General features: G+C 37.6%; 3 protein-coding genes across 3 annotated transcripts in view; 2 read left to right on the top strand and 1 right to left on the bottom strand.

Moving 5' to 3' along the window:
- Positions 1-14: 14 nt before the first annotated feature.
- Positions 15-22986, top strand: LOC111342734 (glutamine--tRNA ligase). Its single transcript, XM_088759622.1, has 25 exons — positions 15-232; positions 3930-4080; positions 4533-4642; positions 6432-6507; positions 6796-6860; positions 7346-7402; positions 8678-8813; positions 9882-9967; positions 10753-10839; positions 11716-11815; positions 12343-12421; positions 12742-12850; positions 14146-14178; positions 14674-14771; positions 15336-15428; positions 16349-16486; positions 17487-17574; positions 18136-18221; positions 18581-18632; positions 18909-19013; positions 19703-19795; positions 20460-20587; positions 21170-21236; positions 21741-21866; positions 22167-22986. The coding sequence occupies exons 1-25, from the start codon at positions 35-37 to the stop codon at positions 22215-22217; spliced, it is 2412 nt and encodes an 803-aa protein (XP_088615748.1). The 5' UTR covers positions 15-34; the 3' UTR covers positions 22218-22986.
- Positions 22987-23883: 897 nt separating this feature from the next.
- Positions 23884-24974, bottom strand: LOC111342735 (protein SPMIP1). Its single transcript, XM_022949848.2, has one exon. It carries the CDS (start codon positions 24849-24851, stop codon positions 24312-24314), a length of 540 nt encoding a protein of 179 aa, XP_022805583.1. The 5' UTR covers positions 24852-24974; the 3' UTR covers positions 23884-24311.
- Positions 24975-25444: 470 nt separating this feature from the next.
- LOC111342733 (uncharacterized) overlaps positions 25445-27976 on the top strand; it is a 36328-nt gene continuing 33796 nt past the window's right edge. The window contains exons 1-2 of the mRNA XM_088759621.1: positions 25445-26243; positions 27031-27239. Coding sequence (XP_088615747.1) covers positions 25701-26243; positions 27031-27239 — 752 coding nt within the window. The 5' untranslated portion in view covers positions 25445-25700. The remainder of the gene's footprint in view (positions 26244-27030; positions 27240-27976) is intronic.

Raw genomic sequence — 27976 nt, 5'->3', positions numbered from 1 at the left:
GTGCGTGGCCGCAAAGCTTTTGTCCATTTCTTGCATGTGGCTGTTTCCTCGTAGAGTGGGTTTTCGTTCTTTTGCTTCTGTGCTACGCGTGAATTTTTCTCCTGTTATTGTTGCTCGATCAGTAATGGACAAGGCTGCACTTTTCCAAAGTATTGGTTTAAGCGAGCAGAAAGCTCAAGAAACGCTGAAGAATGATGCATTATCGAAGCGATTGGAATCCATCATAACTTTGGTAAGTAAAAGGTTCAGGTTTTCATTCAATAAATTTTAATAGCCAGCGATTTTTGTCGAAAACTCAATGACCATGGATGCACTTGCCTGAAGCGATGTCTCTACGTTTTTAGCGGTCTCGATAGATTAGCTGAAAATGTTTGTTCAAGGTGCTACTGCAATTTCCAAAATCGTAGCTTCCACATCAGCTTGATCAGTTCTTCGTAAGCTGATGCAATAACTGGTACATCGCAGTAACATTGGTGGGTAACATGAAACCAAAATTGTTTTTTTTCCTGCGATTCTTGCGTTACTTGGAAGTCTTGCTTATGGGTGATGAAATCTAAATGTAAATCTGGAATGAGATTGTTTATATTATGTATATGAGCATATGTATTGGCTCCGAATACACTCGAGTGATATTTTGTTGAAGTCAGATACAATGAAAATATGAAGTTCTAATACCACAGTTCAAAATATATGAACTTCATATATTCATTGTATCTGATTTATCACTTTCATGGGTTTATTACGAATAAACTTAACGGCCTGCTCCCAGTTGGCTTGTTAGCTCAATTGGTAGAGCGCTGCACTAGTATCGCAGAGGTCAGTGGTTCGAATCCTGTACAGGCCTGATTTTTTTTCAGGTCTGATTTTCGCTATTGCATAAATAGGGCTATCTACTGCGAGGATTGTGCATCATACATTTTGTTTAAGGTTTGTATATCATGACTCAAAGCTAAATATTCTCTGTCCAAGAGAATTGAACTCAGTCACTAAGTGTTTTGTCAAAAGAAAACCCTTCTTTCCCCATTATCCTTCGAAATTTACGACTTGTTTGGTCATTTGCAGGACAGGGTTGTGTTGTCCAAGCATAGGTTAAGATAACCCAGGATAAGTGTGAAATCTGATTTCAGATCTGAAAGCTCTAAAAGAAAATTCATTGTATTTTTTTTTTTTGTGTGTACAATTTGGTGATTGAATAATCAAAAAAGACTTGAGAAAATTATTGCAAAAAGACTTTCAAGTAAAGAAATAGAGAATCCTGAATTAAAATTTAATGTAAGGTTACTGAGTGCTAATTGGCCTTTGATTTACTGGGCTCAGAGTAGTCTTTTTCAGCCATATGCATGCTATTGCGTAGGACCTTTATGCAGGCATTTTGGATGATGCTTTAAAGTAAAAGTGTGCAAGGTACTGCACTTGTTATGCAATAATTGTGTTGGCTCAGAGAGTTGTTGAAGTCAGGAAAATTCTGTTTTGATTTGCATTCTTAGTAATTAGGGTAGGTCCATCTCACTGGCTTGAGATTGCGGACTTTGTTTCTGTGAATTATGAAATTACTTGTTACCGGGTTATATACTTTGCAAGCTCTGAGCAAGTGTCCTCTGTGTGTAAAAGGTGGTGGCTTATCTGTTGGGGTGAGGGGTGAGTTAAATGGAGATGGGGCTTCTTAAGGTGGGGGGGGGGGGGGGGCTGATAGAAAGGAAATCTGCCAGAATCAAATGGAAATCTGCCAGAGTCACCCCATTGTACAAAAATTCCGGGAAGCGCTCCAATCCAACGAATTATCGACCAATATCAGTAATTCCAGTTGTGGCCAAAGTCTTAACGGATAATCTACAATCAGCTTTATTATTATTAACTAAAAACAACTTTCTCTCGTGCCATCAATCTGGTTTTCGGTCTTTGCATTCCACGCTCACAGCACTTATGGAAGCTACAGATGGCTGGGCAGTGGATATAGACTGTGGTCTTGCTAATACCGTAGTCTTTTTAGACCTAAAAAAGGCATTTGATACTGTAGTAGATTACGATATTTTATTATGAAAACTGCAATACTATGGAATTTGTCGGACCAGCCAGCAATAGTTTGCTTCTTATTTAGATAACTGAACACAGATTTGTCATTTAAACTCTTGTAAGTCAACTCCGAAATGTCTGAGATGTGGTGTTTCCCAGGGAAAAATTTTGGGACCTCTTTTATTTTTGATATATAATTATTAATGACTTACCAAATTGTTTGACATATTCGGAACCTAGAATGTATGCAGATGACACCAGCCTGACGCTTGCCAGTACTGACATTGAGCATATAAATTATTGCCTTAATCACGACCTGAGCAATGTGTACGAATGGCTCTCTGCTGACAAACTTACCTTGAATCTGGCAAAAACTGTGTTCATGCTTATTGCATCTAGGCAGAAGTTATCACAATTTACAGAAAGTCCCTCTCTTATTATAAACGAAAACGCAATCGAACAAGTAACCTCCGCTAAATCCCTTGGAGTTTATGTCGATCAAAAGATAAATTGGGAGTGTCATATTGAAAACATCTCTAAGAAGATAGCTTGTGCCATTGGCATCTCACTCCATTTCATGTTTTAATTACAGTTTATAATAGTCTTATTCAACCACATTTTGATTATTGTAACGTAGTGTGGGGAAACTGTAAAAAAGGCCTTTCTGAAAAACTACAAAGGCTGCAGAATTGGGCAGCTCCCATCCTAATGTCAGTGAGCTATGATAGTAATTCGGATGATTTGTTCTGGGTGCTAGGGTGGCGAAGACTCTACTATCGAAGATTGGAACAGAAATCTATCCTAATGTATAAAACATTACATGGTATGACAACTGATTATCTGAGATCAAGATTTGTATATCGTGACAGTGTAAGTGCTTATCATTTAAGGAATACCGAAAAAAAATTAGTTCTTCCACAACCTAGAACTGACTATCTCAAGAGAAGTATTTTGTACAGTGGAGCTCAATTGTGGAACAACTTACCTGTAGACCTAAGACAAGTGTCTTCGCTGACTGATTTCAAATCTAAATTAAGTCACCACGGTTTAAAGTAAGATCTTAATTCTAAGTAAATTTTAGACACGGCCTCCAGGAAAAGCAGAATTTTTTATTTATTTCTTTTATTTGAATTGTTGTTATCAAATTAACAAATGGTAAACACCACAGCGCACACTATTGAGTTATAGATACACGCGGGAGGTTGCTAAGTACGAAAGAAGCGTAAGAGTCGCTTGAGGTGATAGCTGAGAGCGACTCTAGCTTCTTGAGTGCTTAGCAAACCTCCCAAGTGTATCCATAACTCAATAGTGTACATTGTGGTGTTTACCATTAATTTTGTTTTATAACATAACATTGATACATTGTAGCTAAAGAGTTCCCTTTTATTTTACAAATCTTGCCTGACCAGACAAAGCAAACGTGTGTGGAAAAATAGTCTTTGCATTTGCTCACGTCAGCAGCATACACTTATGGGCAAATGGGGGATGCTAAATTGACCAATCAGAGCGCGCGCTTTACTTTGGTTATGTTATAATTATTATTGTAGTTAGATAAATAGGTTTCTAGTATAGAATTAACTAAATCAACTGATGGAAAAACTGTGTATATATAAAGTTATCCTATCCTATTCTAAAGGAGGACTTATGAGAAATTTTATGCCCCAGAGAGGGGAAAGGGAAAACAATTTCCACTGGGTGACTGAGATGCAAAACATGGCTTGTAAAATAAAGAAAAGCACTGTAACATTTTGGCCTAGTAAATTGTGAAAAACATGCTTATTCCTTTGTTAAGCAGTCTCTATGAAGCAACTGTCTTACATTGTAGAATTAGCAGAGACTATTTGTTGTGTTCTGTTCTTCTTTTTACTTAGATATCAATTGATCATTCTAATTTTTCTTTTTTTTTTTTTCCGTAGGTGAAAGAAAAATCTGCAGATGGGATTGAAAAACCCACTGGTGTTTTGATGTACTCCTTAGCAAGCAGTAGTATCAAAGATGATGCACAGATCAAGTTTGTGAGCAACTACATTGCAAATAAGAAATTGGCATCTGCGATACAACTGACAGGTATGATGTTGATATCCAAAACAATGGAACGGAGAAGGAAGTAGAGGAAATAACTGAGTTAGAAAGGAGAAACTTGGGTTAAGATCCTGCTTTTTATTGTGTATCTGGTGATAAGTCTGAGGTATTTTTGCCAATCAATTGATTTTATTGTGTAGTCTAATTGTCTGGGTGAGTGTTGTCCTGGGAAGGACTGTTGTCGGTGGTAGTGACTGACATTTTGAAAACTTCATTGGAGGTCATTATCAGAGTAGAGAGAACTTCATTACTTCTGTGGGGGTTGTTAAAATGTCAGTGATCACTAGTGACACCAGTCTTTTCTCAGGACTACTTTTATGTGCATGATCAAACTACATCATCCAATGTTACCTCTGTGTGCAAACCATTTACTGAAGTAAAAGTGTACTTCTATAATATAGTCATGCATAAATTATGTTACGCTTATTTCATCTTAGCTGCGGTGGATTTTATGAAGGCCAATCCAGTTTTACCCGTTGATGTGACTGCTTTTGAAAAGAGTTGTGGTATTGGAGTGAACATCACACCTGATCAGATTGAAGACTGTGTAAGTCAGAAATACAAAGATTTAAATTAATCATTTGTCTCCAGATGTACATATGGATTCTCTGCACTATATCACAGTCCATTCTTGCAAGTTTGGCTTTGAGAATTCATCGGCCAATCAAACATATCCTCAAAGTGTTCATGAGTCAGTGGGGCTGTGGAGATAATAAACTGGTTACTTGACAAAATTCCCCTGCTTTCCACCGCACTTCCTGATGAAAACCCAGCTAGTTGATCGGTTTCTTTCCTCTTATGACCTTTCTGCTTGAAATTACAAGAACATACATTGATGTTGCAAAGAGAAATTCCTTTTTGTCATTACTGAAAATTAAAGGATTACAATAAATATGTTAATAATTTAGTCATTTCCTCTCTTATATTTTCTTGTAACTTCTTCTTACCATCTCAGTATATTGCCCCTATCAAATATTATGAGAATGGATTGATGTATCAGGGGATAGGTGTAGCTAAAATATCGAAATATAACTTACACCAACTTCTCTTAACGTACTTGAATTGCAAAGTATATCAGTCGGAAGGGAGAATTACTTATAATAATAATAATAATTATAACATAACCAAAGTAAAGTGCACGCTCTGATTGGTCAATTTAGCGTCCCCCATTTGCCCATGGGTGTACGCTGCTGACGTGAGCAAATGCAGAGACTATTTTTCGGCGCGCGCGCCTGTTTTTTCTGGTCACGTAAGATTTGTTAAATAAAAGGGAACTCTTTAGCTACAATGCATCAATGTTATGTTATGAAACAAATGGTAAACACCACAGCGTACACGATTGAGTTATGGATTCATGCGGGAGGTTTGCTAAGCACTCAAGAAGCTAGAGTTGCTCTCGGCTATCGCCTTGAGCGATTCTTACGCTGCTTTCGCACTTAGCAACCTCCCGCATGCATCCATAACTCAATAGTGTTCGCTGTGGTGTTAACCATTTGTTAATAATAATAATAATAGTAAAGGTTTATTCAGAGTATATCCACACAAAAGGTGTGGCTCTTCATCTGTGAAGGCCTATGATACTAATATTTGATATTAAAACCAGTGGTGTATCCAGGAGGAGAGTCCAGGGTGTCTGGACCCCCCCCTATCAAACCTGATGCTTACAACTTTGAGACAGGATCGTATATCACTTTTAACTGGCTGATTTTTTTAATTAATCCAAATAAACGGTAAGCAGCCAAGGAATAATAACGTGCAACCGCGACTGGTGGAAGGGGTGTGGGGGAGAAGTAATTTGCCTCAAAGAGTCTAACAGTCCTTTCTGAACCAAATTTTGGGCCCCTCCAGTCAAAAATTCCTGGATCCGCCTCTGAAAACTAAATTATAATGACTAACTAAATTGTAATAAAAACTATACATGAAAGTAAATATGTAGAATATATTGGTTGGTGGTGGTGGTTGTTTCTTATCTTTACAACGAAGACAAAGTGCGCACCTTTAAGAACGCCTTGCAGAGCCTGTAGTATTCTTTAAAATCTGTGCAATTCCTCAAATTATTATTTGCTGGCAATTCCTTAAAAATCATGGCTGCTGAATGCTGAAAGGTGCCTTGTACAAATGGAACATAAAGTCTTGGAGCAACACTGGAACGGAGATGCCTGACGGGTTTAGCGACTTGCAAATTTAAATGGGAGGGCCAGTTATCAGAATACAGTGCTTTAAAAAATAATAGTCTTTACATATAATAACTTGATGATGCCATTATTAATAGCAAGGATTAAGACTGCACTTATTTCAGTGACTTTATGGTTTGATTTTATGTCTTTTGTTTCAAGGTTGAAGAACTTATCAAGAAACACAAGGATGAGCTTTTGAAGAAACGTTATAAATTTAATGTTGGAATGATAATGGGTGAGTCTAGGATGATACTTTCTTCTTTCACACCACCGAATGAGCCTGTCTCTCCTGTAAGGTCCATCTCAAAAATTAGGTCCCCTCTTCCAAACAGTCCCTCCCTAGAAAGCCTCTCTCAAGTAAGCCCCTCTCTAATTAGGCCCTTTCTAATAAAGGCCCTCTCTAACATGCCCCTTGTCTGGAAGCCTCGAAGTTGAAAAACCCCCTGGTGGGCTTATTAAATGGATACTTTTGTCTATATTAGTAATGATATATGACCCTTTTTTACTTTGTGGGAAATTTTAGGAAAGGCTAGAGAGAAGCTAAAGTGGGCAGATGGAAAAGCTGTGAAAGCAGAAATTGATATGCAGGTTAGTGGTACAATAGCATACCCTAAATCAGTCTTACAGTATGTTTGTGATTCCATTTGTCCAACAGTTTTAAGTTTATCAGTTAATTTTGCCAGTATACCATTGAACACACTAGGTCAGAGGAAGGCTTTACTGCCGGCAGGAATAAGTTGGTTTGGACTAAGGAAAATGTCCTATATTAGGCAAAGGATCCATGAGTAATGTCACAAATAAAGACTACCATGTTATAAGCATTATTTTGTTAGAAGAATAATTATGGGAAACGAGCTCCAAAATTTACAAAACAGGAAAATATTGCTGTTTGAATGTTAGGGACTTTTCTGTTGGACAGTTTGACGTCTCACAGGTACAACTATTAATATTTAACAAAAGCTGTTGTTGTTTGCTGGTATTTTAGTTGATAGGTTTCTTTCCTCTTATGACTTTTCTGCTTGAAATTACAAGAACGTACATTGATGTTGATTGGTATCTTTTATTTTTTCCAGATCTTAGACTTGCTTGGACCTAAAACTGAAGCAGACATGCAGGCTTCCAAAACAAAGGTGAAATAGCTTGAGACTTATTTTTAGAGCCTTGCATTTTAATTTTCCATCTTAATGCTGAGGACATGACTATAGGAATCAAGCTTACTTAACCCTTTACACCATTGCATCAGCATGCATATTCTCCATACTGTGCTCTATACATTACCCAAGGTGCTGACTAGAAGAATTTTCAATAAGATCATGAGAAAAAAAGGAAGTGATTGCCAACTAAAGATCTGAAGCTTCTTGTTGTTAATAACTTGCTTAGGAAATATATATATCTTATTAACCAAGCGCGAGGGCCGTACTGGGAGAATATCGGCCCGAGGTCTTGACAGTACGGACCGAGTGCAGCGAGGTCCATACAAAAAAGACCCAGGGCCGATATTCTTCCAGTATGGTCCCGAGCAAGCTTGGTTAATAAGAGATTTATTATAGGACTGAAGTTCAAAGGGACACAAGTGCGGTATCATTCGGGACCATTCGGGACAGTGCCCGGTCCAATACTTAGAGAATATTGGACTGGTAATAGAGCCTTTTGATTGGTTGATTTTAGTTATTGGCCCTCTGACTGCCCGAGTCGTGTAATGAATATATCTTATTAACCAAGTGTGAGGGCCGTACTGGGAGAATATCGGCCCGAGGTCTTGACAGTACGAACTGAGCACAGCGAGGTCCATACAAAAAAGACTGAGGGCCGATATTCTTCCAATACGGTCTCGAGCAAGCTTGGTTAATAAGAGATTTATTATATTACTGAAGTTCAAAGGGACACAAGTGCGGTATCATTCAGGACCATTCGGGACAGTGCCTGGTCCATTACTGAGAGAATATTGACCGGCAATAGAGCATTTTGATTGGTTGATTTTAGTTATTGGCCCTCTGACTGCCCGAGTCATGTACTAAATAGGGAATAGTAAGCAGGGCTGTGGTCTAGCAGTGCCTGGTGGCCCTTGGTGCCTTACTTTTGCTCTTGAGCGACTCAGGAATCTTAAGTTAGTATTTTTCATAAAAAAACATATGCTGGGCACTCTGGATTTCATAGTTTCAGAGCACTGGGCTCTCTTCAATTTTTCTTAAAGCACAGCCTTGAGTAAGTCATATGATACAGTAGCCCTTATTAAGAGTGCTTTTATTGATTGCTACTTCTGATCATTTAGTCTAATTGTCCCGGTAGGGGTAGTAGGTGGAGGGTTGCATAATGTATAGGGAATTGTAAATTAGAAGAAATTATGGATACTGACGTCAGGGTGTAAAGGGTAATGTAACAAACTGTACATGTATGGATTGTAGGAAGCAAAACCCAGCAAAGAGGGAAAGGTAGCCAAAGAGTCTCATCCAGCAGCTGCAGAAGTTTCAGTAAATGGTGATGCTGGAGATGATGAAACAAGTTCTTTGTTTGGAGAGGCAAGCAAGTTCCACAAACCAGGTTAATATAGCTCAGGGCCCAGTTGTTCAAAGGCCAATTAGCACCAACCCAGGGTTAAAGTTTTATATTTCTCTGTTTAAAAGCCCTTTTGGAATAATTTCCCCAGTTCTTTTTGGGGCATTCAATCATCAAATTGTAGACAAATCAAATCAAATTTCCCACTAACCCTGGGTTATCTTAACCCAACTTTGAACAACTGGCTCCAGTATACAGGCCACATCATATGGTTTGCAATCAGTGTTAATCTAATCTGTTTTTAGCTATCTTACTTCTACATGTATTTGATAATTCATCTTCATAATTTCCTCTTCTGTCTTCTGTTATCTCACCAAACTGAAATGTTTCATTCTTTACAGTATTTGTGATTTGCTAAAATTAATTATTTGAACCCTTAAAATGAATGGCATTTCTTCTTACAATACACTAAATGCAAATATAGCATCCAGTTTGAATTGCCATTGTTCTGGACTCACTAGCCTCGTCTTCACGTGGAAACACAAATTTTATTACATGTGTGAGAGGCTAGTGAGTCTAGAACAATGGCAACTCAAAGTGGATGCCATATATTTGCATTTGGTGTATATCACCCCTAAATCACACATTAAGGCAGGGCTCGACACTAACTTTTCAACTTACAAGCCAAGTGGCTAGTGACATCTTAGATGTTTTTAGATGTTATGACAATTTCAGTTTGTTTACTTGCCAAACTGGCTAGTGGAAATTGAAAACCACTTGCCAAAACTGAATTTCTTCTAGTCTGTGGCTATTGGGCTACTGTTAGTGTCGACCGAGCCCTGTAAGGTGATGAGAGCAGAGGAAATGATCAGCTCCTGATTGTTAATCAAATTCTCCTTGTCAGCACCTTAGAAAATGTACAGAGAACAGTATGGAGAATATGCATACTGATGTGAAGGGTAAACTCATTGTGATTAGGATTATTGCCAGGCCATTGATGATGACTGTGCCATAGCTTTTATTCCATGCACATGTAAGATGTCCTGAATGTCTAGGTAAGACACTGTGTAAAATGTTTATAGACTACATATTTTTTGCCTTTTTCAAACTTAGGTGAAAACTACCTCACACCTGCTTATGTTGTAACCCCCAAGACAATGACGCTGCTAAAGGAACATCTAGAGAGAACTGGAGGAAGGGCAAGTGTCAGAAAGTTTCATTGTGCAAATAAAGAAAAGACTCAGAGGATTTGCAGTTTCAATGTTCTGTGATACACTATTCTGGAGACATGTATCCTACAAGTTATGAACTGTGAATCCTGTTAATCCTGTTAATCTTGTTAATCCTGTTAATCCTGTTAATCCTTTAAACCCATGAGTGACCAGCATCTAATTTCTCCTTTTTGCTATTATTCATTAAAACCCTTTAACTCCCATGAGTGACCAGGAGAGAATTTCTCCTTACATTATCAATACAATATCAAGCAGCTAAGTGAAGAGAATAAAGAAAAATGTCAAGTAGGGGATGATAAGTGGATAAAATACTGAATTCTCCCAACTTACCTCATAAGAACTGTATGAAAGAGAGTGAGGAGAATTGCCACTGAGATCTTGGAAGTGAAAGGGTTAAGATCATGAGTATAACAGAAATGATAACCAACTTAATTAAGACAATTTGATTATTAAACAAATTCTCCTTGTCAGCCCCAAAGGAAATCTATAGAGAACAGTATGGAGAATATGGATACTGGTGTCTGGGTGTAAAGGGTTAATTGTCTGAGTGCTTGGGTCGGAAAATTGGGGAAGATCATAACAATTACTTGACTCACACCCTGCAGTCTCGCATTTTGATGACTTTAATTCTACTCTTAGACTATTTCTGCATTTCTCGAGTTTACATGTAATAAGTGCACGCTAATTACAGAGCATCTTTTGACAAGCTAGAATTAATTACATGAAGTTAATTGAGGATTCTCCCTGTGTAGGTGCAAACAAGATTCCCTCCCGAACCTAATGGTATTCTTCACATTGGTCACGCCAAGGCTATAAACTTCAACTTTGGTTATGCAAGAGTAGGTTGACTCATAATGATGTATTACAGTTAACTATAGAACACTTGTTGTGATTATATTATCTGATTGTTGGGGTTATGGTAGTCTTGAGCGGGAATGTGGCCAGTTGGGGTGACTGACGTTTTGACAACCCTAGCTAGCGTAACATCATCAGAGTGGAGTGAAGAGTAATTTGGATATATCAACAAAGTTGAAATGGTAAACTGGCCACCGTAACGATTACAAAAGCTGACGTTTCGAGCGTTAGCCCTTCGTCGGGGCAAACGGAGTGAAGAGTGCTTGTCAGTGTGATACCGTCAGTTAAGTCTGGTTTGTGGGGTGAACTGATAAACCAGTTTTGCAGTGATGTTATTGCATGGCTGACAAGTAGTGAAAGTCTGTGGTGATTACTTAGTTTTGATCCATTGTGATGTGAGGTTATTCTTTTTGGTTTGTTTTGTAAAGTCATAATTACATACAAGTCACGGTGTGCGTGAGAACCATAGGACAATTGCGAACAACATGGAGGAGAATGGTACTAGATTAGAAGAATTTTGGTATTGGTTTGGGGATTGCCACGAAATTAGCCTAAGACAGGGCACTTTGCGGCGACCCTGTTGAGGCCTTGCATATTAGTCCCACTGGGGACAATGAGATTGAATTTATGGTGCTGCTAGTTGTTGGCATTTGTCAGGTTTGACAGATTCCTGGTACTTAATCTCATCTCATCAATGTTATCATCATTATCAGAATTCTCATTATTATCATTCATAACTCTTGTCACTATTAATACTGGCGTTGAGAGATATTTATTATTATTCATATATTCAAGATATTTATTATTATTTATTATTATTAATATATTATTTATTATTATTTCTTATTAATTCTCCTCAGGCCCACAATGGGGTTTGCTACTTGAGATATGATGACACAAACCCAGAGAAGGAAGAGGAGAAGTTTTTCACAGGCATTTTGGATATGGTCAGATGGCTAGGTAATTAAAATACTTTTATCAAACTTTTGTATTTAGCGGGCTGTACTGTAACAGTTGGTGGAGGTGTGGTGGCCTCATGGTTGGTGCTCTCGACTCCGGATCGAGTGGTGCGGGTTCGAGCCCCGGCCGGGACATTGTGTTGTGTTCTTAGGCAAGACACTTTACTCTCACAGTGCCTCTCTTCACCCAGGTGTATTAATGGGTACCGGCAATTTAATGCTGGGGGTAACCCTGCGATGGACTGGCATCCCATCCAGAGGGGAGTAGAAATACTCCTAGTCGCTTCATGCTACAGAAACCGGAGTTAAGTGTCGACCTAATGGTCGACTGGGCTCGTAAACAGACTTTACCTTTTACTGTAACAATTAAATACAGCCTAAATTGACCAATCATAGTGCAGATGCTAACTTATCATTATCTCTTTATTGTTTTGTTTTTGGTTTTCCTTGTTAAATCAACTCTGAGTCGTGTGTAGCTTCTCCACCTGACTTTGTTATTCCGTATTCAATTATTTTGCTGTTTTGCAGGTTTTGAGCCATGGAAGATAACCCATGCTTCAGACAATTTTGGAAAATTGTATGATTTTGCAGTAGATCTCATTAAAAGGTGAAAATTTTTATACTGATGTGAATCTAATTAACAAATGGTAAACACCACAATGTCAGCATTGAGTTATGTATGCTGTGGTGTTTACCATCTGTTTGCAACAGTAAAAAAAACCACTTTCTTACAAACTGTTTGCTTACTTGGAGATATTAGCTCATGTCAGCAGCATACACCTGTGGACAAATAGTAGAAACTGAATTGACCAATCAAAGCATGCGCTCTACATGATTATGTTATAAGTTGTGCTGTATAACAACAAGTCCACAAGATAAAGTAACAACAATTTTTACTTTTTTTTAAATATTATCCTGATGATTAAGGGGACAAGCATATGTCTGCCACCAGCAGTATGAAGAAATCAAAGGCCATAACCCCCCACCCAGCCCCTGGCGGGACAGACCAATAGAGGAATCACTGAGACTGTTTGAGGTTTGCTTGAATGTTGATTTCCACAATTAGCTTGTGAAGGGGTGGCAATGGTAAAATCCTTGACTCTTGAGCTGCTGAGACCCTTGTTTAGAAATCTAAGATCCAAGCCAAAGAGTAGCCATGCAAGTGAAGTTCCTTGTACGATGGCTTTACCCAGATAATTGTAAGGTACTAGTAATCACAAGAAGATTATGAGTAAGTTTCAATACTCTCTTGAAAGTTGTTTTTTTTTTCCCTTGTATTTGACCAGACAAGGTTTAACATTTTACCAACAAGTAACTCTCCTGTCCACTCTTTTGATGACCTGCATTTAGGTTGTTCAGCAGGGCCCAGTCATCCTAAGGGCAGATGACAATATCCAACAGATAAATAGTTTTATTACACGACTCGGAAAGTCAGAGGGCCTATATTAAAATCAACCAATCAAAATGCTATATTGCCGGTCAATATTCTCTCAGTATTGGACCGGGCACTGTCCCGAATGGTCCCGAATGATACCGCACTTGTGTCCCTTTGAACTTCAGTCGTATAATAAATCTCTTATTAACCAAGCTTGCTCGGGACTGTACTGGAAGAATATCAGCCCTCGGTCTTTTTTGTACAGACCTCGCTGCGCTTGGTCTGTACTGTCAAGACCTTGGGCCGATATTCTCCCAGTGCTGCCCTAGCACTTGGTTAATAAGATATATATCCAGCGTTTAACTCCCAAGATCTGAGTACTAATTCTCCCTTATAGTTGCTTCACGTTTCCATGTAAATTAGTAGCAATAAATTTGGTTTTAAATCACGATAAAAACTTCTCAAGGCTGTGCTCTAAGATTCCTGAGTCACCCAAGAGCAAAAGTAAGGTACTAGGGGCCAGTCTCGGCGCTGCTAGACCACAGCCTTGCTTCTACCTGATAAGTTTGAGCATTCTCATTTATTTACCAGTTTTCTGGATGATGTATGGATATTATTGGGAGAAGTTACATGTTAATCACTTTGGAGAGGTAAAGGGTTAAGTGTTGACAAAATGTATGGTGCTATCCACCAGATAAAGATTAATCCAGCAAATAGTGTTAACCATCCTTCGAACAACTGGGGCCAGGTAAATATAGAGAAGAAGGGAAAATAACAATCAGGGAATATTGTTTGATTTCATGCCAAATTTTCTAAGCAAAATTGGTACTTTGATCCTGGGAGTATAGGTTAAAGATAATTATCAACCTGCTTACAGTTACATTGTGCTTGTAAGCAAATAGAAGTAATTTTCTTTTATTTAAATGATAAGTTATTTATTGTCTGCACTCTTTCAGGATATGAGGAAGGGGAAAATAGATGAAGGAGCGGTAAGGGTTTTTTTAATTCAAAATCCTATCATTGGCCTTAGCTTTTTCTTCTTTTTTCTTACTGTAGAACCTAACCTACCACATGACTTGAAAATAATCCCTCAAGTATGGTTAGAGAGTGGATAAACAGTGTAACTGTCTTCTTGGAAACAACATTCTGCCCTTGTTTATTTGTATCCGTGCTATTTTGTGACACATGGAGATTGCTTCAATTCCCTGAATTTTTAAGAGATAGAATTAACATGTAGTTGAACAAACATGCTAATTTAATGATGAAAAATTCTTGAACTCATTTAATGCAAACTATAATAATTGTGCTTTGTCAGTGTCTTGCTATAATCATCTGTGTGCCCCAGTCATGACATTAAGAAAATAATTGAACTGCTGACCACTGGCAAATCATGATATTTGTCCAACTTTATCCAATAATTATTGTTAACTGTTGGTGATTTTATAATTTTGATACATGGTACTTTTTATTTTTGTATACTTAAGGCAACATTGAGAATGAGGACCACACTTGAGGATGGAAAAATGGACCCTGTTGCTTATCGAATAAAGTTTACCCCACATCATAGAACTGGAGATGAATGGTACAAAGTCATATTCATGCAGTGATTAATTTTGTCTTTTTAGTATTTACCTTTCTTCAATAGAAAAATCAATGTTATGGTCAGGTCATAAAGTTTATTTCCTTGTCATCGTGACTGCATGTAGTCTCTGACAACTGACTGAATTAGTGATAAATTCCTACCTGCTTTTCTGTGGCAGTTTTTTAAAAATTATATTTAATATTTAATATTTAGTTCTTATTAACCGAGTGGGAGGTCTGTATGGGAGAATCTTGACCGAGGTCACCTGTACAGAGCGAATGCAGTGAGGTCTGTACATGTACCAGCGACGGAGGTCAAGATTCTCCCATACAGACCGACCTAGCTCAGTTATTAAGATGTTTATTATATGGCTGTGTCTTATATGCCAATTTTTTATATTCTTTGTACCTTTTTTTTCTAGACCGGTCTAGATGCTGGTCTAGATGGGAAAATCTAGACCGCTTTCAATATTGATTTCGGCCAATCAAATTCGTGAATTTGGTAGTTCGCAGTTCTTGTGAGACACAGCCATATAATTATAATGAATCATATTATTTCTTTCAGGTGTATTTATCCAACATATGACTTCACCCACTGTCTTTGTGATTCTGTAGAGGATATCTCACATTCGCTCTGCACCAAAGAATTTCAGTCACGGTAGGCACAGTAAAGATTGTGTGACTGTAGCCAGTCCGGTCCCCACACGGTTACTTTTCGTGCCTTTTTAGTCACGTGACCAGTGCGTTTTTGAACTAGAGTGGTCGTGAGTTTGACACAAGTTTCGGTAGATTCACGCTCGTTTAGCGTGCTTTCTTTGTCTTGCTACCGCGATCCTTAAGGCTGGACAAGGTAACAGTGTATATGTTTTATGTCTTAAGTTCGTTAAGTGTTTGTTTTGAGGTTTATTTCCAATTTATTTCATGTGTTTTTGTGTAGCGTCGCTCGACAGATGTTCGCATCAAGTCTTAAGTGTAATTTTTTGCATTTGTTTTTAAATTAGTTTTACGTCTTCAGTTGAAGTCAGTAAAGAACTACCAGCCTTAGCTATGTTGTTTCGTTTAATGTATGTATAGTTACAGATTGGCATTAAATTGGACAATGGATCCTGCTTTCTATTGGTTTAGCAGCGTAATTACCTAGATGGGTAGTGGGGGGAACATGAAAAAAGTTTGTGAATCACAAGCCAGAGGTGAGTGGTTTACAAACTTTTCTTGCATTTTCTTGACCTCCTGCTTAGGTTATTACACTCAGTGTGGTAAACCAATACAAGGGTGGTGTTATATTGAATTCACCATGGGAGAGTAAACTTAGAATCAGTTTTTTATGGGTCTGCCAGTGTAATAAAACCTGATCTGGGCACTGGTACTGTTAGTTAGTATCTCAATTTTTCCATACAAAACCTTGAGTCTTCCTTGCTCATGTCCAAAAAAAAAAAAAAATTTATTCAGGTTTCATCGTACAGTCCTGCAAAAGTTGAAGCTGATCTTTCCTTTGTGGATGGCTTTAAAGTTTGCACCCACATTTACTGTGTCACATCAGGCACAACTTATGAATATTTGTTTCTTTCTGTTTGACAGGCGTTCATCTTATTACTGGTTGTGTAATGCTCTTGATATCTACTGCCCAGTGCAGTGGGAGTATGGTAGATTGAACTTGAGTTACACTGTGGTTTCCAAGAGAAAAATTGCTAAACTGATCTCCTCTGGCATTGTTAGGTAGGTGAAAGGGCAGAGAAGTTGTGTGCTGGTGTGCTATGGTGGTAGAACTCTACTGAGACAGGGCTCGACACTAACGGTAGTCCACTAGCCACAGACTAGTAGAATTCAGTTTGTCTAGCGGTTTTCAATTTCCACTAGCCAGTTTGGCTAGTAAACAGACTGAAATTGTCCTAACACCTAAAAACATCTAAGATGTCGCTAGCCACTTGGCTAGTAAGTTGAAAAGTTTGTGTCGAGCCCTGCTGAAAGAAATACTTTTTGGCCACATCTTAGGAGCTTTTGAGAATTGGCTTCTAGATCATTAGATAAATTCTCTCAACCCTTTCATTCCCAAGATCTTATTGAGTTGGTGATTCTCCTTATTGTCCAGCCTACAGTTCTTATGATTTTAGTTTGGAGAATTTTGTATCGGATTAACCTAAAATTCCCCAATTCCCCGTTTCAAAATGAGTGGGGGAGTGGGTCGAGTTTGTCTGGGATTGTTACTCGGGACACAAATCTATAGTAAACAAAGATTTGTGTCCCAAGTAACGATCCCAGACAAACTTGTGCGGCAAACTCGACCCACTCCTCCACTCATTTTTGAAATGGAGAATTGATATTTTTCTTTATTCTCATCACTTGTCTGCCTGGTATTGTATTGATGTTGTAAGGAGAAACTCAATCTTGGTCACTTGTGAGGATTGAGGAGTTAATCCAAGATCTGAACATTAGTTCTTATCTTTTATTGTTAGACATTTTTTGTGTCTTTCATTACCATAAAAAAAAAATCTGGGTAAAAGTGATGATGATTCCTTTGTTTTCTTTTCAGTATTAAATAAATCAATTATTTCTTTCATTCCCAATTGTAGATGAGAGAATTTGGTTTTTAATCAAACAACAGTTTCTAGTTGTTATTTCCTCAAACTTATTATTACCTTTCTGCTCAAAAATGCGCAAGGAAAAACCTCTTATAGATCACTCATGGTAGTGAAGGGCAAATTTCTGTCTTTTTCAGGGATTGGGATGATCCAAGATTGTTTACTCTCACAGCTCTCAGACGGAGAGGATTTCCTCCCGGGGCTATCAATAAATTCTGTGGCAAGGTAACTTAACTGCTCAATAACTTGTTAAGCTGCTGCTGAGATGACAAGAGGTGTTTTCTAAATTTCAGAGTGTCTTGTTATTTCCAGTGTAAAATTTCATGGTAATTTGTCTTCAAGTCCTTAAATTAAGGTTATTAGTTGCAAAAGGCCTATTCTCTTTGGTTTAGATAGCCTCAAAGAGTCTTCTATCATGATTAATAATTGTGGTAAATACGGCTATTACTTTTGGTTGAACTCATTAATAGTCATGTCTGACATGCTTTAGAGTGACTTAAAAGTCTTACACTGAACAGGTAATAATTGGTTTAATAATCACAAATGTCCTGACCGTGACTGCTTTTGAGATCAAAGTCTTAAGTTTTCTTCAGTGCCTTCTACACATTTCCTACAAAGTTAGCTTGAAGAAGTTGGTGTCCATTCGGAAAAAATCCTCCAGCTGATATTTTTCTTTCTACTCTCACTTCCCTGCTTGACAATTGTGTTGATAGGGTGTAGACAAATTTTAAATTGGTCTCTCTTGGGAGTTAGAGGGTCAAACATTGTTGAATCTTTTTGTTTTAGGTTGGTGTGACAATGGCACAGACAGTCACAGATCCATTACTCCTTGAGTCATGCGTGCGAGATGAACTGAATGTTACTGCACCCAGGTAGTCATAGCAACTGTTACAATGTATCTTTAATTTATTCAGTGTTCATGTAATGTTAAATTTAATACAACCATGGAAATTCGCAGGTACTGGTGATGCATTTTTACTGAATGGAGATTATCAACCCTTTCTACTCTAACATCAGTATGGATATTCTCCATACTGTTCTCTATGCATTAATTTCTTTTGTTGTGTGAATAAACCATTTCTATTATCACTGCTATTATCACAGCATTCATTTACTGAAGGTTATGGCCGTTGAGTTTTGATTTCAGGGATATATTAATGTTATTACCGTATTATAGAATTGTTTAATAGGTAAAAGTGATGGAAGTTCTTAAGTTTTCTCAAACTTTCAGGGTCATGGCTGTTCTTGAACCACTCAAGGTGACAATTCAGAATGTGGACAAGGTAATTGTAAGATTTGACTTATTTTATGAATTCATCTGTTAAAACCATGATAACCAGAAATTCGTCATTGATATTCATTGTGACACCATTGTAACATTCTAGAATGAAAATACAGTGTTTGCAGTTTCAAATACAGTAGCTTTACAATAATTTTTTTCATAGTAAGCATTTAACGTTCAACTTCAACTTGGGACAATAAATATTTTGAATAATATATGAAAAACAATAGGCGAAATAAAAACAATTAAATAATTTGGTTGTTGTATTTTTTTTTAGCAAGTCAAGCTCAGTGTTCCCAATTTCCCCCAAGATCCAAGCAAAGGAAACCATGAAATTTCATTTGGAAAAACGATTTTCATTGAGCAGACAGACTTCAAAGAGGTAGGTTAGATGATTTCCAAAGGCAATCATGGTGTCATGTCACTCCCTTACATCCTTCTAGCATCAGCATACATATTCTCTGTACGGTTCCCCATATATTTCTTAAGGTGCTGACAAGGAGAATTTCTTTAACAATCAAGAGTTTCTTTAAAGTTGGTGATCCTTTCCTTTATTCTTGTTTCCCTGACCCTTTAACACCTGGAAGTGATTAACATGTACATAAGTTCTCCCTATAATTTCTTCCCATAATCTTCCAAATGGGTAATGAGAGTACTTTAACTTATCAGTGGAACTTGTTACCTTGATCTAACACCAAATTCTCATAACCCATCAACAAAAAAATATGGAGCAGCTTAAGAGGGGAGAATTAGCAATCGGCTCTTGGAATTTAAAGGTTTAATGTTTGATTCAGGGGTGACATTGTAAGGAGAAATTAGATGCTGGTCACTTGCAGGGATTAAAGGGTTAAGTAAATATGCTGAGATGCAGTGTTATTTCAAATTCATCCTTTTTTTTAAGATGCATTCTTTGATTTAGTTTGTTGATTTGTGACACTTTCCTTTGTGTTCCTTTTTGCTGACTGGTTTAGTAAAATGTTTTGTTAGTCCTTGTAACAGTGGCTGGTAGCAAAGTTATGGTGGATACCTTATTTCTCCAAAATTTTTCACCTGTCAAAACTTTTGCTTCAGATGTCAGAGAAAGGTTTCCGCCGCCTTACTCCTTATCAGTCTGTTGGCCTCAAGTATGCTGGTATGGTGATAACACTTCATAAAGTTGTCAAGGTAAGGCCTGTTCACCTTTGTACATATTGTGTTACTATTTCTTCTTGGAGTGAGGTTCTTTGAGTTTTATTCAATAGTGCCTCATTAATTGCAAATCTGTTATCTTTGCAAGCTGTTTTATACCTACTTTTGATCAATGTCTATGGTACGCCAATGCTGTGCCTTTAAGTTAGCATTTATTTCTTTGTGTTCATGCTTTTGACTTTTCTGATTTCAAGCGCAAGATTCTACAGTATGACTCTTTCTCATAGTTAAATTTTAGAATGTTACAATTTTACATTTTACATTTTACATTTTAGTAGTATTTAGAATTATACTTGTAACTCGAAGATACTAGCTTATTCTTTAGCTACTCCAAATTCGAGATTAAATAAAGTATATGTATGTATGTATGTATGTATGTATGTTTGTATGTATGTGGATAACATGATTTATGATCATGTGTACTCTTTCAATCCAAAGTTTTATTTGGCAATTCTCCCCATTGTCTGGCTCACATTTTGTGTTATTTTAGCATGAAGAATTTGGTGTTTAATCAGACACTCTTACAGAGCTGTGATTTTACCTCTACCTGCTAACTGCCTTCTTGAAATTGTTTTCAAATTGATAGTATTTATAAAGAGTTAACTCTTTTTTAACTCTTGTTCTCCATTTGCTGTGTCAGGATTCCAGTGGAAAAGTGACAGAGTTGGTAGTGAACTGTGAGTCAACAGAAACTGCACCAAAACCAAAGGCTTTCATTCATTGGGTGTCTTCACCTCTGAAATGTGAAGTCAGACTTTATGAAAGACTGTAAGTATTTTGAACTTTTATGGTCCATCTGTAGAGACCTTGGCCTCTCAGAGAGGATCATTTGAAGACCTTTTCATATGAGACATTTCAAACAGTGCAGGCAAATTTCAAATGCAGTGGCTGGTGAAAAAGACACCCCATTTACATGCTGCCTTTTTTCGGTGTAATCAACCAACCACATAGTAGTAACAGATTCCAGGACTTAAAATACAGCACTACAGGCTGTAACTGTTTTGGTTGTCATAGCAAGATTTTGAAAAAGGGCTTGGAGACTAAACTTGTTGCCAATCTGGTGACCTGCTGCTGTGTTCAGCAGTTTTGTGGCAGGTTCTGTGACTAAATAATAATTTTATGGTCAGAAGTCTTAGTGATGCAAACTTTGCATAAAATGTTATCTTAGTGTTACTAGTGACAAAAGGTCTTTTTTTTTTTTAATTCCTGTTGACCTTTTCATGACTTCAGATGGCCAAACTGTGACTGAAGAAATTGAGCTTGGAGCCCTGAATTTATCCTAGTCGTACTTGACTGAATGAAACCGTGCAATTATAAATTAACAATTTTTTGATAATTGCATTGATGCAGATTCAAACACAAGAATCCAGAGGACCCAGCAGAAGTACCGGGTGGTTTTATAACAGATTGCAACAAGGTACCAATTCTTACTTTTTTTTTTTTTTTACCCTGTACACCCAAACACCAGTATGTATATTCTCCATAGTACTTTCTATACACATTCCTTTGGTGCTGACAAGGAGAATTTGTTAGACAATCAAGAGCACCTTTAGTTAGTGATCATTTTCTTTATTCTCATGACCTTAATGTGTGTTTTAGTGTGATATTGTAAGGAGAAATTAGATACTAGTCTCTCTTTGCATGTGTTCAAAGGTTGCACAGAGAAAGTCCAAAGTGAGTTTTGATAGCCTTCTAGGATCTCATTTCAAATTTTCTTGTATTTCCTTGTGAAACATGAAGAGAATTTGATGTTTCATCAAAAGCAGTTTTGGCTCCCTCTCATCATGTGCACCCCTTTGAGTTCAGCAAGGTCTACTGTTCTTCCCCTCCCCTCCTCCCCTCTCCTTCCCTTGTGCCCCCCCCACAAACACCTCCCCCTCCTTACTAATACATCTATATGCTTTATATGTTTTTCTTATAGGACTCTCTTACAGTAATCCCTGAAGCTCTTGTAGAACAAACAGTCAAACAAGCTGCTGTCTATGACAAATTCCAGTTTGAAAGGATTGGTTTCTTTAGTGTTGACCCAGACAGCTGTAAAAGCAAGGTGAGTACCTTACTTTCATTGTGTACAGTTATTGCAGCCTTTGATTTGCTGTTAACAATTAAGTAAAACACTTTATTAGGTGTTAATTTTTAATGTGTAGTATCATTGAGTACTTTCAGGAGTTGTGCTTTGTTTTGATGAGCCTTTAGTCCAGGCAAGTCAAAATACAAACAACCACTATGGCAGAATATTGTCCTATCCTTTACCCATCAGAGCTTGAGAATTGATTTAATCAACAGCTTACTGCAAACATTGATTTTACCAGGTGATGCAACAGTTTTTTTATGTCTCATATTTCAGCTGGTGTTCAACCGAACTATCTCTTTGAAAGAAGATCCTGGCAAACTGTAGTTGGATAACAGAATATGTTTCTATCAATAACACAAATCAAATCGTGTTGGATTGCTCTACATACTTAACAATATTTTGACAAGACTCTCTAGTGACCGGTACCCAACCATACTGATTCAAATTCCCGTACAGCACACTACTTTTAATGTAATGCATGTCTCAGGCAGACTACTTGGTTTTGGACTTTTGGAGCTAGGATAAAATGGGAAAGTGAAATAATCCAAATTCCTGTATGTCAAAGATGAGAAATTCTGAGTGTGTACTCTGGGTTAGATTGAAATATTTCCTTCACTTCCAGAGGAATTTCTTTAACATAGCTTGTTTAAGAGATGGATCGTGTTTTTTACCAAGTTGACATAAACATGAGAGAAGTCTGTAAGGCTTGCGTATCTGGCCTGTAATGCACAAACTTTTCCCAGCACCCCAAGTAAGTTATTAAAAAACTGATGTTCTAGTCATTATGCTTGTAGTATCCCAGTTATTTTATTAAAAGTCTTGACATAAAAAAAAAAAAGATAAATTATGTCTTTGTGCCAGTAAATGCTTAAGCAACTTAATATAATCTACTTTTTATCATCTGTGGCCTCCTTGTGGACTTCTCAACTGTTAAATGCCAAATGTGACTTTGTCACACCTTTGACATAATATATCAGTTTTTCTGTTTCATGTTGTCCCAAAGAAATGCCTTGCTCTGTGAGTTTTTTCAGTAATACAAATGTAATATTACTATTTATCATTTTTTCTTTTATTAAAATACCTATACCTAGGAGTTTTTTGCTTTCTGAAGCAAATGATAAAGATTGTTCTCACGAATCTTTTTATACATTTGGATGGTGAAGTACACGTAAGCAGCCTGGGGCCTGTTCCTCAAAAATCTCGATAACTTAATGGCCCCGAAGTCTTGTTTTAAAATCAAAATTAAAATGATAGAAAAGCAGGTTCTTGCATGCAAACCAGTCCATTTGGTCTTTTTCTATGGGCCCCTTAAGTTAGTGGGACTTTTGAGAAACAGGCCCTAGGTGACTTTTGTTAGGTTTCCCACTAATCATTAAAATTAAAACTACTCTTAAAAATTTGCTGAACATCGTACCAGTGAGAAATACCTGGCAGGTTGTTTTACAGGATTTGCTAAGTTCTTGATACAAGAAGCAATTGTGCTGTATTTTGAATTGGAGTAGGTTATGCAAGCCACTGTTAGTGCCAGACTGTAGTTTGCATTTGTTGCCCTCTCAACTTGGCGTGATGTTTCAAAATGTACTTGTTTTCACAAGGCTTCCTGTTTATATCAGACGAGTGTAATTCTTTTGGGTAGAAACTGGCAAAATTTACCTTCTGTAGTGCCCAAGTAATACCCAAAATCCCTTTGAATTTTTGAAAATTCAAAAGGTAGGTGGTTTGCAACCAATCTCTAAAGACACAGGTAACAATGGTGAAAGGGACAAAAGTAGCTTTACGAGATATCTATTGTTTTTGTCCATCAATATGGCGGAAATGACGTAGCGTGCAAACCACCTACAGGTTAAAGGATTGCTTACCAGTTCAAAAATGTCTTACTCGCATTGGGCTTAAAATACATACAAAATACAAAGAAGAGTACTGTCTGTGCATGCATGTGTCAAGAAACCACCCCTAACTTTCCCTCTACTGGCTATTATGTGTACCAAACTGGTGTAAAACTTTTGATTTATGAAACTGCAAATATTACAAACAATTCCACACATTCTTGGTGTTGTACAGCTAAAAATCCTTCATAGGTTGTACAAAAGTTCCGAAGGACCTAAATCGCTCGAAGAAGACTTGCCTTGGAAAAAAATTTAAAATCTTTCAGAATATTCCGCACCTTGACGGAAAATTTACCTGGTTGCCATGAAGTCAATGAAATACAGCTTAAGTTACAAATAACTAAATTAGCACTAGCGTTTTAAATTTGTAATAACGACCGAAGAAAATCTTGTTATTGACATCACACTGAGTATTTTACAGAAATATCTTCGTTATCCAAGGCAAAGATCAAAGCATTAGCTCTGTCAGAAATCTAATTCCAGAACAAAAACTTTCGAGCAAACATGTTTGATCAAAAACTTAACATATTTTTCAGTCAGAGTACAGAATTCCATTTTGACGGTAAAAAGTGTCCTTTATGACTCGTGTACGACCGCACGATGGGTTTTTGGTTTTCATGCAGTCGTCAAGTTTCCAACCGATCTCCCAAGCACTTGTGATGGGGAATTCGTATTTAACCTCAGGAGGCTTTAGTTTTCTCTGCTGTAAATATGCATAACGACCACCACCAAGCGCACTGAAACCGTCGTACAACAATTCCCTCGTCTTGCCCGAAACCGGACGCATTTCAACAAGAAGAGACTTTGGATCGGTCTTGGCCTTCTCTTCCAGCTGTTTTTTAGCGGTACTCTCTTCCTGCTTCTTTTCTTTTTCTTCCATTTCTTGCTTCAATCCTTGTAAAGCGTTGATTTTAAGCCCTTCTTTTCGAGGTTTCGCAGCCATGGTGGCTGCATCGCGCGCAAATTCTTTGGAATATCTTGTATGCCAGTTCAAGCGAACATACGCTTCTTTGTCGATGGATTCCTTCCAAAAGTTTTGACGCTGCGTATCCATATTTAATTCCCGCACCATCTTGACAGATTTCCTGAGCTTTAGAGTTTGCAAAAGTCGCCTATAGTTTGTTTTTGGTTTGTTTGAAGTTTTGATGACAATGTCTGCAGCGCTATTTCGGAATGCTGCACTCCGTTGCTATGGACAACTGTTTACAAGACGTCTGGTTCCTTTGAAGACACTCTGTGTTGAATCTCACAACAAGAATAGCGAAAAATAGTGTAAACCGCAGCTTTTCAGATTCTAAATGAGAAAAATAAAAGGTCGTTTCTGCCTAGAGCAGAAATCTTCTATTAAGAGACTGTTCTTGGGGAAAATATCGTGCGCAAAGTAGCTGAAAAATATTATTTTTGTTTGTTCGTTTGCGTTATTTTTCTAACGCGTAGTAAGCCCTACGTAGTAAGCACTTTTTATAAACAGAAAATAACGCAAAGGAAACTTGAATTACTTCAAGTTCACCTACCTAACACTGCCTCAAGTTAAAAAATTTTACGGAATCGGAGAGCAGTTAGACAACTAGGTTTGTGATCGATCGACTCGTATTGTCCCGCACCTGCGGGTGTAATCCCGTGCGTGATGTTCTTTTGTGACCTCTGACGTCATGAGGTAAATACTACGGCAGCCATAGCTACATGCCGCATTCTTCATTTGCAGGAGAACTTTTTTTCTTTGCGAAGATATTTGCTATCGAATGTGTCAGAGAGGAAGCATGGGTTTCACCGATCATTAACTGTTATGGCTAAAGTTGTTTAAAGATCAGTGTTCGAAAGGACACCTCAGAAATTGCCCTCAAAGTCTTTTATTGAGCTCAAAGTTATTCCGCAATCAGCCACGTATAAACTTGTGATTACTGCATCTTTTCAACTAAAAATGGGACTTCTCGATATGGAACTGATGTTTGATTTACTGGACACTGACATGAGAGGCTATCTGACCTCAAATCAGCTCCAAGATTTTCACGAATCGCTGTATTTCTCACCGATTGATCCTCGACAAATCGAAGCTGCCATAAGAACAATTTGTGGCAATGCTTCTCGCGGACTTTGTCCACGAGAAAAATTTATGGATGTTCTAGACGAGCTTGACCGGAGAAAAGGCCTCGAAGAAAAAATCTCTTGGGATTTTAAAGCACTCGATGTCGAAGGAAAAGGAAGAATTTCTCTAAAAACAGCGCTGTTGCTTTTCAAAGCTGTCCACAATGAATTGTTTTCAATGAAGACCTGGCGATCTTTTGTTTCTCATCGGGAATACCCAGATGAAGACGTTTGTTTCGATGAGATCAAGATGTTCTTGTGCAACTTGGTGGATGGTGGTCCTTGCGAGAAAGAAGAGTTTGACGAGGAGGAGAGGGATGTTGGTTTCCGGAGCGTTGAAAATAAATACAGAAATCTGAAGGAACTAGAAAAGTTTCAGGTATGGTCTGAAGTCAATAAGCTGTCTACCAACTATTTTGAACCCTTTAACTACCAGAAGTGATTAAAATGTAACTTCTCCCTTGAATGTAGATACATCATCCTGCCAGCATGTAAATTGAGAATACTTAAACTTTTCAGGCAGAAGTTGGTAGTCTTGATCTAACACAAAATTCTCATGACATATTTACAAGAAAGTGTGTAGCAGCTAGAGGGGAGAAGTAACAGTCAGATCTTGGGAGTTAAAGAGTTGAGACTTGATGTCTGTAGGATGTCCTGATTCAACTTGATCATCTGAGTTTTTGAAATGATTCTGGGGGTCTTACAGACGAGTGCATTAAACCTTACTTCCGAAGGTGTTGATCATCCAGACCCCTCCCCCCCAGCATTATTTGGGATGATTGGGCTGATATACATGTAGAAACCAGGCTTAACTCTTAACACACCAATATCAGCATGTATATTCTCCACACTGTGGTACTAAAGTGTGGTAGTACTAAAGTGAAAGCTATAGGTTGCCTGTTTGGTATTTGAGGCTCAGTTAGCTACTCAACCTTGCTTTGTAGAGATATCAGTATGTTTATATCACACAAAAAAACTTTCTTTGCAATTACCTGATAAGGGAACATACTTTCTAGCAGGGATCCGATTATTTCGAAGTGAGAATCCTAGCCAAGGAGGGTTGAAGTTCTTCCTATAAGCATTTATTGGGCTAGCCTCTACAGTGAGGTAGACAATTACTATAGGTTTACAAGTACGTGACATGTCTTGTTAAATTTGTTTTCAAGGAGGATGAGGCATCCCTTGCAGCTGAAGAGAGGGAAAAAATGCACCAGGCCAACAAACTGAAACAAGGAGCTGAACGGCGAACCAAACGACTGGATCATGAAGGTGTTGTGGCCCTATTGCACGAAGATGAAGAGTGGGACGAGAAAGGTGCAAAGAAAGCAAGACACAAAGTCACAGCTACTGATTTGATACAAGCTCTACGGACAAAGTAAGATTCTTAAGATCTGACCAAAAGTCGACCCTCTAACTCCCACAAGTGATTAACATGTAACTTCTTCCTACATTATCCATACATTATCCTACAGACATTGTTATGAGAATACTCAAACTTATCAGGTAGAAGTTGTTATCTTGATCTATCAACAAATTCTCTCAACTAATGTACAAGAAAGTGTGTAGCAGCTAGAGTTGAGAATTAACAATCAGATCTTGGGAAAGAAAGGATTAAAATATTCTTTAGGGTTGTCAAGAAGTTTGAAAGTGGAAGGCAAATACATGTAAGAATTATTAGGTGGCTAGGTTGTTTTGGAGGCCATGTTGTTTGGTCAGATTACTCGCAAGACTTGAACTATTCAGTTAAAATGTCAAAGGCATTATTTTCTTAAAAGTTGCACAAACTTTCCAGTGCATTCTGAATGTGGAATTGATTTTCACATCTATACCTGTATCAGGTAAATTATGCATTCAATTGTGGTCAAAACTAGGAAATGACTGCAGTAAGAAAGTTCTCTGATGGTATTTTTGCACTTATGGTAAAGTAAGGTAAAATTTACTAATGGACTAGCTGCCAGTTTTGGCCAGCTTATGTAGCTTTCTTTAATTTTATATACCTGTGTTTCTTGCAATTTTTTGTTATCATTCATTTATTTATCCATTATTTTATATTCCATTCTCTTATAATAACTTTAGTAACATTAACATCAACCCCAGATATTTTTCCCCCCG

Source organism: Stylophora pistillata, chromosome 5 (genome assembly GCF_964205215.1).
Source record: "Stylophora pistillata chromosome 5, jaStyPist1.2, whole genome shotgun sequence".
In the NCBI taxonomy this organism is placed as follows: domain Eukaryota; kingdom Metazoa; phylum Cnidaria; class Anthozoa; order Scleractinia; family Pocilloporidae; genus Stylophora; species Stylophora pistillata.
Note: the sequence above shows the minus strand (reverse complement) of the source record. Positions and strands in the feature narration are given on the sequence as shown.